Source organism: Drosophila gunungcola, chromosome 3R (assembly GCF_025200985.1).
Source record: "Drosophila gunungcola strain Sukarami chromosome 3R, Dgunungcola_SK_2, whole genome shotgun sequence".
Classification (NCBI taxonomy): domain Eukaryota; kingdom Metazoa; phylum Arthropoda; class Insecta; order Diptera; family Drosophilidae; genus Drosophila; species Drosophila gunungcola.
In genome coordinates, this window is record NC_069139.1 from 5,204,269 (window position 1) to 5,217,299 (window position 13,031).

Sequence of the window (13,031 nt, forward strand, 5' to 3'; positions counted from 1 at the left end):
TATTCCTGCCACTGGGACAGCATTTCCCGCTGTGTACGCTTTCATATTTCACACCATGCTTAGGCGCGAATTTGTAGCACTAATCCGGGGAAGTCTCGCTGGAGCGCAGTTCCTTTGGTGGCTCATTAACAGCGACCATTCCCATGCCAACCCCACCCCCAATCGCAATGAGAAATCAGGATCAGGAGCTGGCTGCGTGATGCCGTTAATCGCATTATTTACAGCAAACAGGATCAGCGGCCTGACTCCGCTCAAAAGTCAAACGGCGCAAAACCCTCCCACGGGGATATCCGTGACATATGTAAAGTGTAAGCTCGTCCAAGGACCACGGACCAAGTACCAAGTGCCAGGATACTACCAGCAAGGACGAGAGGGTGCTAAAGCGTCCAAAGCGGTAACGCGTGCCAGCGTGCGGTTCGTGTAATGAATATCCGCTTAGCCCTTCCTTGGATGCTGCAATTGTATCCTTATTTGGCGGTGGTGGAAACTGCAGGCCAAAGAAGAGTTTTGGGTGGTGGGTGTGGCCCTTGTGACGGGCGTGTGCGCATGGGAAATTGCCTAACTGACTGCCACAATATGCCCATCCGAGCACCCATTTTCCTGCACTTCCCTTGACAGCCCATCGTCCGAAGGGAAGACTCTTTATAAATGAGCAATCAATTCATAGATGGATGGACGGGACAGTGTGAGAAATCAGAGCATAAAAAACTGCAGAAAATGCGTTCAATTTCAAACCAGAAAGCATATATTGCTCGATTTTACTTACTGGTTGTATACATTTATCTTAAATGTCACAAAATGTTTAGAAAAACTATAAACGAAATTGGAAACCTTCATCTATATTTTAAAAATAAAACTAAAAAATTAAGATACATTAATATGCGGATATAGGAATTCGTTCAATAACAGCTCCAGTCCTCACCACCAAGTGATTAAAAAATCATAAGTCTCTATCAAATTGCAACTAGCAACAAAATTCTTCCCGCGCCGGATAAACTTTCATAATTCCCACCCTTAATCCTCAGTTGTGTTTTATAAACCTTTGGCGAGGAGCCGAAATCCCCTACTGTGAGAATGGAGAGCATTAAAAAAGGTCAAAGGTTACACAGTCATTTCGATCGAGTTGCGGAGAACTTTTCACGCGGCTCTTACCGGGAAATGCCATAAAAATTAAAACGTAAGCAGTGGTAAAATCTCCGCGCCAGGTAATTAACGCGGACATAAAACCGATAGATATGAGCGGAGAAATGCGGAGAAATGTGGAGAAATGGCGGCGGAGTGAGGCCCATCATCCAGGGGAGTAATTAGCTCCTGCTCCTACAGATAAATGTTATGCATCTCATCCGCGATAAGTGGACGCAGTTCTTATGGCCGTTTAAAGCCTTTCTCGTTGATTTTTATTCGATGCTCTCCAACGGGTCGTTTCGTTGGCCATTAAGTGGACGCCAATCGGAGGTCCAGGACAAATAATTTTTATGGCTGCTCAATAAAAACGTAAAGAAGCCACCAATATTGGTTGGGGGGTTGAAATACTCTGATAAAGTAAAGTACAAAGAGAAAACTCTTTTATGATACCCTAATGAACAGACTGGCAGATAAGGATAGAAATGCAAGAGCGGGGGGTCAAAGGTCGACCCTCGCCTTGGCACAGATTAACATATTAAACGAAATCGATAGCGCTGCCGATAAGGACAATGCCGCCAGTTCGAAGGATATTGCGGCCCCGAAGACGCACGTGATGCGCTAATTTTTTTCAGCTTGACACTTGCCCGCAGGATTTCGATGGGTGAGGTGGTGGTGGTGGTGGTGGTGGTGGTGGTGGTGGTGGTGGTGGGGTCGTCCCACTTATACAGAACTTAGAGGATATAGATATAGTATGGGTTTGCCGGCGGCGCGTGTGGTCCGCCGGATATGTCAAAAGTGTCGTCGTCGATGGCACGTGACTGGCTTTAAAAAAAATTACAGGCCAGAATTGCAGGCAGCAGAAACAAAACCCAGCCGGGTGGTCCATTGTCCCAATTTTCCCTTTTCCAAAACAGTAACCTGATCCCTGCCGTAATTTGTTTTTCTCCAATGAGTATGTTAGTGAACTCATGAAGGGTATCAAGGCGGGAATTCAACTAAACCCCAAAACGCAGGCCAATCAGCAATCAAGTGTAATGTAAGCGGTCGATTGACAAGACTCGATAAATACCTGCTGAATTAACACTCAAGTTCTATCTGGAATGTTTAGTCCAGCTGCTGACATATCGCAGTTGTATCATCAGCATTAGTTTACACAACATTTAACACATAAACATTGTAAGTATCGCCTATCTAGCTAGAATCAAGTGACTTATTGAATTTAAAACGTTGACTCAATTAGAATACCTGTTTGTATCTGTAATACAGAAAAGCATCAATTAATCAACAAATTTAAATAATTATATATTTCCCAACATTAATTAGCATTCTTTTTGACTGTTTTTTATTTATTTTTGTTTAGTTGTTTGAGGATAATATTTTAGCTTACCAATTATAATAAGCACTTAGTAAAACTAAATAATAGTCCTTACACTTTAATTAATTGCATCACATCCTAAGGAATGTAATGTCTAATTTTATATATAATATAAATAATAATCCATACTCTTTTATTTTTTAATAAAAATCTTAAGACGGCCTAAAATTAGGCTATTATTGCATCACATCCTAAGGGATGTGATGAGAAAATATTTCAGCTTGCAATAAATATATAATTTGAGTGCAATGTAAAAGTGATTAACGATTAATGGCAGCTGCAGGGGCGTTTTGGTTTCTTCCACTCTGGCTGATACTTTTTTTTTTTTTATTTCTCCCAGCCTCCTACCAAATGCAAAGTATGCAGGAGAAAAAAACAGCGAAGTAAAACCATAACAACTGCAATAACAACTGCCAGCTCATAATGGCCACAAGTGGAGGTTGTTTTGTTGTTTTGTTTCTTTGTTTATTTTTTTCTGTATTTGTTGTTTCTGGCTGGAACTGAAGCAAAAAGGCGCAACCTGATTGGATCTCTCCACTTGCAGCGGCAACGGAAGGAGTCGGTTTTTAAGCCAGCCAAAGAGCCATGCCCCATGCCCCATGCAGAATGCCCCATTGGACCAAACTCCGCCGAACGGAGAGAGATGCAACGTGATGCTTGTTGGTAATAAAATTGGTGCTTAAACGAATCCACTCACAGCCATTTAGCAATATCAGACATGGCTGTAAAATTAACAGAGCAACACAGCGATCATGGAGCCATGGAGCAACTTGCAACCAGCAACCAGCAACCAGCAACTTGCAACTTGCAACCAGGGAATGGCCTCGAGTTTCTGTTCCTTCCATGCAATTATTTCCCCTTCCCGCTGCAGTTGCAGTTGTTAATGATGCCGCGCTGTAAAATGGCAGACTGGTTCTCCGGCTAACTGCGACCAGCCATTGCGTCTGCAGCATCCAGCATCCCACCACCAGCAAACCAGCAAAGCAGCCACCAGCCACCAGGCACCAGGCACCAGGCACCAGGCCCCCAAAAAACACTTAGCAACACCCACTTTTCGGATCACGACCACAGCTCGGTGCAACGCGAATCCGAATCCGAATTCGAGAGTGGCAAGCTGGAGCTCAAAAACTGAGACTTAAGGCCATGCACCAAGTACAGTGGCTTGGGCTCTTCAAAAGAAAACCAAGCTTTCAAGTTAAGAATTAATTAATTTATTATTTTAAAATTTTAAAAAATTGTGGTTCTAAAGACCTAGCAGTTATATTTTAATCTCTACAATTTTTCCGAAAAGCCTTAAGAACCACAAGCAAGTGTCCATCAAGGATGGCAAGCAAGTGTGTACCAAATTAATTTAATATATATTAAATTAAGCCATATAACTTAATAACTGTTTTAAAAAAAATATTTAGCACTAATTTGTGTTTATTTTATTTTTAAAAAATGGTTTCTACTTTTTTTTTAAAGCGACATTAGTTGGTTTTTATTTTTTCATTTTATTTATTGAACTATAAGTTAGATAAATATTTTTCATTCCACATTTTATTCTTGAAGTTGGAATTACATGGGTTTTATTTTTTGTTCAATATTTCTGTTGGCATTTTTGACTTATAAGCTCCACAATTTTAAATATCTTGAGCTTCCAGCAAACACTGTGATTTGTTTAAGGAGAGCTCTGAAATTTTCTGATTACCGACGAACTTCTTTGCTGATGGCAGCAGCGTCGAATAAACTGTTGTATTGAGATTTTGTAAATTCTGACAAGCCAAGACCAGATCGAAGAATGGGTTGGCAACGGGGGAAAGGTGAACTGGCAACTGGCAACTGGCCACATGATCGACTGCTGCACGATCGCATTAATTTATTAATTTAATGGCAAAAACGTTATGGCCAGAAATCAACAAGGAGGAGCGGGTTGAAGGAGGCCATTTACCCAGGGGCGCACACACATGGGGCGTTTCTAACAATTTTATGCCAGATGAGCGCCTAAGTGATCGCGATCGCAGTTGTACCTTTCGGGGCCCCCATTCCTTAAAAGGGGAATGGACATGCTTCCCATGCCAATCGCAGTCCAGATTCACAGCACTTAAAGAAAATTGATGTTTGAAGTTCTTAAATTCTTTATCGCTATCCTTAGCTTCAAAATGAAAATCCAGTTTAATTTTTAAAATTTTTGTGAGTACAAAACCATTTTAATATATATTTATTTCCACATGCCATGCGAATCGCTGTAAAGATTCAAGGCACTTAAAATCATAGAAGTCCATTGCCCCTTAAAGTTTGTAAACTATCGTTAATTTAATCCTTCATTTCCGAAATAATATATCTGTGTTCTAATATTAAGTATTTAATTTTTGTCCATTATGATTTAATATCTTAATTTGAAATAATAGATCTAAATAAAATAATAGACATGCAGTTTTGTTAATACAAAAATAGAATATTATAACACTTTTAAACCTTTTGTATTTTCTATAGAAGCTTTGAAATCACTTGTAAGATAATATTTTTTCAAAATACTCTAAAGAAAAAATATTTTCGTATAAAATATTTTATACCTTTAAGAACCCAACAGAAATGAACAAAAATAGTTTAGTCTTATTGTGCAAAAAGGTAAATTAATACATTTCGTTTTTCTTTCTTTTTAAGGATTAAAACTTCGTTTTTTCGAGTGTCCATCACCCGTGGATGTGTTGCTATCCATCTGGGTACATGGCTATCCGGCGGCTGAGCAATGTGCGTCCACTTAAGCCGCAGACAATCTTCATTATGTTATGGCCAAACTGCGGGGCACTCACAGCTGCAAATGCTGAAGCTGCGCTTTGCGATTGGAGAGATATTCGTAGTAACAGCCACACAGCCACACAGCCCCTCCAGTTCCAGGTTCGATCCCACTCCCACTCGCAAGGTGAGGTGTTTATTAAGGTGTAATGCAATTTTTCATATTTCATTCGGTTTCGTTTGGTTTCTTGCCTTTCGCCTTTCGCTCCGCTGCCTTGAAATTGCGGCGTGGGCGGAGCAACTGGAAAATTGCAATAATATGGCTTGTGTATATCTTTCTTTCACTTGGCCGAAATGGCAAATAAAATGGATGCACAATGCAGGCCAAAAGGCGGTGGTGGTGGTGGGGCAAAAAGTGTGGCAACATGTTTGAGGTTTTCGCTTTTCCGACATAAATAATGGCCATAAATTGAGCATGGCCGGAGCTAAAAATTCAGTATTTATAGCCAAATGATAAAAATAAGATTTATTAACATTTTGCTGCCCCCTTGCCATCTCTCTTTCACACACACACACACACACACACACACAAATACACCCCCTGGCAGGAAAAAGCGAGATTCAGGATGACCTGGTGGGGGTGGTGTTGGGGGGTGGGAAGTGGATGGGAAACGCTGCGCGGGAACATCCGTTTCGCTTCGCCGTGTGGATGATCCTGGTCCTCTGGGTGGGAAGAACCCCACACCCACCTACCCACCATCTACACCCATCCATTCATCTGAAGAGGCTCCTGTGTGCAATCCAGAGGAAAAATTAACGCTCCACTGAAACTAGAGGAAGTGAAGGACAATGGGGGCCAGCGAGGAGCTTGAATAGAAAGCCCGGCAACTAATTAGTTTTTAGCCTCATTGCTTATTCACAAGAAATCAGCGCCAGAACCAGCACTGCAAATAAGCCTTAAAACTGTGCTTAACCATTTGATTTTTATAATATTTTATGGAATCAATTATTTTGAACTTGTTAAACAGAAATTTTTTTGCTAGAAAAATCTAATTGTCTAATTAGAAATTAAATTAAAAATTATAAGCTTACAAAAGCTATATTTTATATAAATAAATAAATTATATATTTAATTTATCATATTGATTTTTGTTTGATAAATAAAATTAAACTAATAAAAGATTTAATAAAGAATATTTTTTTTAATTTTGTATTTTACACTTGTAAATATATTAATAATTATAGTTTTCAGAAAATGTGTACAACGTGAATGAGAAGTCTCTGGAGAATATTTACTGTAACGTTTATCCTTTTCTATTGCTACTGGTTATAGCCCGGTTAAAACCCATTATTTTTCTCACTGAAAAGGCTGAAAAAGTGGCGTAAGTTTCAGCCTGGCAGCTGGAGCTCATTAGCAGCCACTGCAACGAATAAAGAATTGCATTTTCCTGCCCCAACACTCCCCCCCAGCCTTTCACCCCCGTAATGATGGTTATACATTGCAATCCATATTCAGCTTTAGCTATTTTAAAGCGGCAATATTTTTTAAGGGGCAGCAGAAGGAGATGGAGGAGTTTCCCAGGCCAAATTTGGCGATTCGCAATTAGTGGAACCACCGCAGCACCGCAGCACCGCCTGCAGCTGAGTGGGGCAACAAACAAGATGGTCATGAGTGTGTTTCTGGGAGTGCTCCAATAACGACAAAAGTCTGAGCCAGCCGAAGGAGCTCTCGAGGAGCAGAGACGCACACGCTGGCTGATTTTAATCAAATTCACAGCATTGTTTGCCTGTCAGGCAGCCAGCGGGTCGATTATCACGGGCGCAGGACGAGGCTTGCGGTTTTGGAAGGAGTAAGGAGGAGTGGACAACAAGGCTAAGGTCTGTCCAATGTATATATTTTACTTTTTTTTCACTCCGCTATGCTGCTGGCGAATTCCGAGCGCATTTCATACGACACCACGGGCAATACCACAAACGATAGCCATAAAGCTGCGATGCCCCACATTCTTTGCGGCAGGGGCATGAAAGCGCGTGACCACACCATCAAGACCTCGCCCCACTCGCTACCCACCCACCTGGGGTGGTGCTTTAATTTTATTACATTATTCTTTTTATTTAATTTTTTTTTTTGGTACGCGCCTTTATCTTGTTGAAAACTGCTCCAATATAAAACTCATGAATATCATTAAAAATCGCAGCTGGGCAGTCGTTAAATTATTGTAATAACAACAAATGCGCTGACATGCGAGGCTAAGATCTGTAAAATTGTATTTGAAAGGCGGTGTTAATGGCATTACTGGATATAGGCCATAAGATTTGTACGCTCAAACGACTTGAAACAGGAACATTTCATGAGCGCACGTTTCTATATCAAATTTATTAGTAGTTTTAATTAAGCAAGTTAAAGTTGCATAATTAGTACTGGCAAGTCATTTCGGATCTCTATGCTAAGATGTTTGTGGAGAGCTTAATAAGAACTGGTTCTTATGTGATTAACGAATCAATTAATAATAATTTGTTTTAGCTCAAAGCTCACTGATTTCAGTTGCAAATTTGATTTTTAATTTCATTCATTCTTTTTTAATTGTCGTTTGATTTTTGTTGTTCCAATTTTTAACCTCTCAAGTTCCCAATTTGTTGGTTTTTTTAAGAAGTTTCTCTTTCCTTGCAATATATTAATATATCAAACTCCAGAGTAAATATATATATATGTAGGAACTTTCTCACAATAAATAAACACCCACATTTGTTTAGTTTGTTATATTGTTATTTATTTTTTTCAATAACGATGAGTGTTACTACAGTTTAGGAGATTAATGGACCACTTTTATAGTCTTTGGGCTTAAAGGTTTAGGACTTGCCTGGACTACAGCCAATACCAGAAGAAGAAAAGCACACAGAGCTAAGATATTCATTTCGGTGGCTTTTGACTCAGTCTGAGAAGAGTACTGCCTTTTTATATCAAACTCGTAAGTTTTGGACTGGATTTATTTTAACGATTTCAGGTTGATATATAATTTGCATACTTCGTGCTTAGATAATTTTTTTCTTTGAACTGAGAACTGGTTTGACTTGAGCTGAGCTTAGCTCAAAGCCGTGATTATAGCCCAATGCGTATTTTAGGATGTTAAATAATTACAGAACATCGTACAAAACTAGCACAGTTATTGTATTGTAGTTATTTTGTAGCTTTGAATCTAAAGGGATCTGCCTGTACAAAAGCCAATATAAAAAATAAGCTTTATGATGCTCATTATTTCTTATTTATTTTCTACATTTATTTATAGGCATGGTTTATAATCAGTAAAGGGGTTTATTTAATAGCAGTTTTGATCGATACAAGCACAACATTTTATAAAAAAATCCTTTTCAGAAAAGCGATGGTTATTATCCTTGGGTACTTGTGAGTACGGATTTGCCAATAGGCTTGGGATCGGCCTTTGCAGCAGCCAAAGCCAAAAGCAGGAAAGCACACAGAGCGAAGATCTTCATCGTAGAAATTTTCGATGCACTATGGAAGATGATCAACCTATTTATACGCTTAACATTGCTCTGGACCGTTTTTTTAAATTTCGGTGTTACTGGCTTTTATTAGCTAATTTATGAGTCATGTTAATTTAATTCTATCGGTTATTTAGGACTACCAGTTTTTATTATGACGACTTGATCATTATTGGCGAACAGGATTACCGGGCTTAAAATAAACACAACATTAAGAAGGTCTAAAAACTGAAAAGCTTAAGCCTTACAAATTTAATTCATATTTTTATATTTTTATATTAACAATCTCAACTTAACACAATATTATTAAGACTAAAGCCTTATTAATTGAATTTTGTGTTTGAATTTTGATAGCGGTATTTTTATTTCATACATTTGAGAGTAGGCCAACTCTGCGAAACTATTGTTTTATTTAAAAATCTAAGTGTAGCTTTTTGTTTTGGCAATATAAATATTATTTAACAATTATCATGATTTGGCTGATCTTAATTAGCACATTAATTAGTCATATAAAAACAAGACATTCAAGATATTTTGCGCATCTACAGTACGCCACCAATTCCTTTTAAAAACGAGTTGTCTTTTAACAAGGCCTGAAGTAGTTTTTTAGTGTTGAGTCAGTAAAATTTATTCCAACAAAATGTGAAGCGTATGTTAAGAGTATATATACCTTTTTTAATTTTAATTGTATTGGATTAGTAATTCAAATTCATAGCGGACAAATTTTTATTGGTCAATTGTGACGTAGCTCTTGATAATTGAACGTTAGCCAAGTCTGGAACCCAGGGCTGCTTTTGGGACGATATTTCATAAGTCCTGTATCGATGACATAAGCGTAAAATCATCGTCTCATCTCTAGGTCATCGGGGTATCTCCACCTCTAGTTTTTAAGGTAAATATAAACCCCAATTAAAACTAACAATTTGCTGCAGGTGCGTGTTTTTAAGCCTTTCATCGTGTATTTGAGAAACTCCGGTGAGTTGGGGCAAGAGAAGGAGTTAAACCATATTGTAGCTTGAAATCACGTGCGAAATCTACTGTTTTCTCGGTCACAAACTAATGCGTCATCGCCAAACAGACAACTTTGTGCAATATTTTGTTGTGGCCCGCCGTAAATGTTTAGCCGGCACTCGTTTATAGGCTGTATGTGTGCGCATTGGCGTTTGGCGAATGTTTTTCGCAATGTTTGATTAGAAAGTCGGCGGCACCAGTGGAGAAGAGGAAGAAATTTCGAGATTTCACATCCTCTCTCTTTCACTCTCTCGTGAAACTCTCTCGCGCGCTCTCTTTTGTTTTTGGCTTTGTTTCACCGACAGCCACCCAACTTGCATCAGAGTACCCTGTGAAAATAAGGGTATGCTGCACTAGTAGAGAATCAGAAGTGTCAAACAAAAAAAACTGCGATTTTAGAGCAGGTGACGAGCGCAACCTCAGGATCAAAAATTAAGATTTAGTGTCGAAAGTTATTCAGCTTTCTAGATTATTATTTCCTTTCTATAATGTCTGCATCTAGATTTACGATTAATTGTCTAGAATTTGTTGTTTTATCAAAGCAAACAAACTCAATTTATATAACGTTGCCACCTAAAAATCTTGTTTGTGGAGTTCATAGATATAATAAAGTTGTACGATCATAGACAACCTACAGAATTGTATATTCGGTTTGTAACATAAACTTTATATTGAGCAGCATATTTAATATACGCAAAACAGGGTATCCCATAACCGACTACGTGCTGCTCTTTGAATTCTATTTCATGACCTTTCGCAATTGCAGGCGCTTAGAACCATCATGGACTTCGCCAGCGTGCTTGCTAAAAGCGAGGCGCACCAACGCACCATAATCCACCTGGACATGGACTATTTCTACGCTCAGGTGGAGGAGATTCGGGATCCCACGTTGCGAACTAAGGCTCTGGGAATCCAGCAGAAGAACATTGTGGTCACCTGCAACTATGTGGCGAGGGCCAAAGGAGTGACCAAGCTGATGCTCATCGCGGAGGCGCAGCGTATCTGTCCGGATTTGGTTCTGGTCAATGGAGAGGATCTCGCCCCGTATCGGCAGATGTCGCAAAGAATCTTCGACCTGCTACTCAACTACACTCCGCTGGTGGAGAAGCTTGGCTTCGATGAGAACTTCATGGATGTGACGGCGCTGGTGGAGCTGCGACAGGCTCATGCCGCTGAGGCCCAGCAGAAGCCGGCGGTGGGTCACACCTATCCGGCGGATGGCACTCCCTTATCCACCTGCGACTGTGGCTGTGCCCAGCGACTGGCGATCGGAACGCGGATTGCCCAGGAAATCAGGGAGGAACTCAAGCTCCGACTGGGCATTACCTGCTGCGCTGGCATCGCCTTCAACAAACTGCTGGCCAAGCTGGTCGGCAGCAGTCACAAGCCTAATCAGCAGACGGTTCTTGTTTCTACCTACGCAGAGCAGTTCATGCGGGAATTGGGCGACCTGAAGCGCGTCACTGGGATTGGTCAGAAGACGCAGTGCCTCCTGCTGGAGACAGGCATGTCATCCGTGGAACAACTACAGCAATGTGACATGGACGTGATGCGCAAGAAGTTCGGCTTTGAAACGGCCACTAGGCTGCGGGACTTGGCCTTTGGTCGCGACACGAGCTCTGTCCGTCCTACCGGAAAACCAAAAACCATTGGCATGGAGGACGCCTGCAAGCCCATTTCGGTGCGAACCGATGTGGAGGAGAGATTCCGCATGCTGCTCAAGCGTTTAGTGGAGCAGGTAAGATAAAAAGTCATTAACGAAGTAGAATTGTTATCACAAAATCAGCTGATAATGTTATTGGTTTGCTGCCCATACTCCGCGTTAGATTAACAAATACGCATTATTTGTTTGAGCGAATATAAAAAAATACTTATTCTGTTAACCTTACTGGTTTATTAAGCTTATAAATCCTACTTTGAATCTCTTAGGTTGCTGAGGATGGTCGCGTTCCCATAGCCATTAAGGTGGTGCTGCGGAAGTTCGATTCCCAGAAGAAGAGCAGCCACCGTGAGACCAAACAGGCCAACATCCTACCCTCCCTTTTTAAGACCTCCGTGTGTCCAGGAGAAACCGGCGTGAGCAGGGTTCAACTGGCGGACGGAGCCCAGGACAAACTTCTCAAGATTGTGATGCGCCTTTTTGAGCGTATTGTGGACATGAGTAAACCATTCAACATCACACTATTGGGTCTGGCCTTTTCCAAGTTCCAGGAGCGCAAGGTTGGCTCCTCGTCCATTGCCAATTTCCTGATCAAGAAGGCGGATCTCGAGGTGCAATCGATCACATCGCTGACAAATACGAGTCTCACGAGTCCCACAGCGGAAAGTCCGACATCAGATGAAAGCGCCTTCCGCTCCTCACCAACAACATTTAAGCCGAGCGATCAGTTCTACAGGAGAAGAGCTACAACAGCATCACCGGTGCCCATGCTGCTGGACAATGGTTCCGAGTCTGCGGCCACGAACTCGGACTTTAGCGACTTCTCTGAGACTGAGGTGGAACCGTCTCCGAAAAAGAGCCGCATCGGAAGGCTGTTGGTGTCCAAGCGTAGCCGTTTGGCGGCGGATGTAGGGGATACCGCTGCCGAGGTGGCCTCACCTAGCAAACTGCGGGTCTGTGATCTTCGTCTGAATTCACGGGACAGCGAGAAGGACTTCCCCATGAGCACCACGCCCTCTACTTCTACGTCCGCGCCGGCTCCTCGCTTTCGCACCGTCCAGCCACCAAATACACTGTTGCAGCGAATCGACGGCAGCCTTCGCTTCGTGTCCACGCGCACTGCCAGTCGCCTGAGCTCAAACGCCAGCTCCACGGCATCCTCGCCACTTCCGTCGCCCATGGACGACTCCATGGCAATGAGCGCACCCAGCACGCCGACCATGTCGTTCCCATCCCCAATCGCCACAGCAGTGGTCACCACCACTTCCAGCACGTCCTCGAGCGATGTCCTCACGAATATCGCTTGTCCAGCGGGCGTGGATGCAGAGGTGTTCAAGGAGCTGCCCGTTGAGCTGCAAACTGAATTGATCGCATCGTGGCGCAGTTCCCTCGTGGCGGCGGTGGAGCAAACCAATGGGGCAGGAGCCACCACAACCACAGCGATAGCAAGTGGAGCCCCAGCCACTGCCACAACCGCTAGCGGAGGTCAGAAGAATACGCTGTATCGCTACTTTCTGCGGAACAAGTGATGCAGTGCATCCAAGCATCACATCGTTTGTAGTTGTAAGGACAAAGTGAATAAATCCGTTTATAAATATGATATATTTTTGTAGGTATACGGTTACAGATTGTAAGTTGAGG

The 13,031-nt window shown here is 41.7% G+C and overlaps 1 protein-coding gene across 3 annotated transcripts; it reads left to right on the forward strand.

Moving 5' to 3' along the window:
• The first annotated feature begins 9,540 nt into the window (after positions 1-9,540).
• Positions 9,541-12,990, forward strand: LOC128263749 (DNA polymerase iota). Of its 3 annotated transcripts, none has more exons than XM_052998939.1 (3): positions 9,541-9,611; positions 10,497-11,468; positions 11,660-12,990. In XM_052998939.1, the coding sequence occupies exons 2-3, from the start codon at positions 10,512-10,514 to the stop codon at positions 12,917-12,919; spliced, it is 2,217 nt and encodes a 738-aa protein (XP_052854899.1). In that variant the 5' UTR covers positions 9,541-9,611; positions 10,497-10,511; the 3' UTR covers positions 12,920-12,990. The 3 variants fall into 3 exon arrangements, with proteins under 3 accessions (XP_052854899.1, XP_052854990.1, XP_052855051.1); XM_052999030.1 differs by having other exon boundaries at positions 9,592-9,694; XM_052999091.1 differs by having other exon boundaries at positions 9,601-9,651.
• The last annotated feature ends 41 nt before the right edge of the window (positions 12,991-13,031 follow it).

What these genes read in the sequence shown, in the direction of transcription:
- LOC128263749 (XM_052998939.1), top strand. Translation starts at nt 10,512, where the DNA reads ATGGACTTCGCCAGCGTGCTTGCTAAAAGCGAGGCGCACCAACGCACC. An exon ending in TCAAGCGTTTAGTGGAGCAG is followed by an intron (nt 11,469 to 11,659) that starts GTAAGATAAAAA and finishes TGAATCTCTTAG; the next exon opens with GTTGCTGAGGATGGTCGCGT.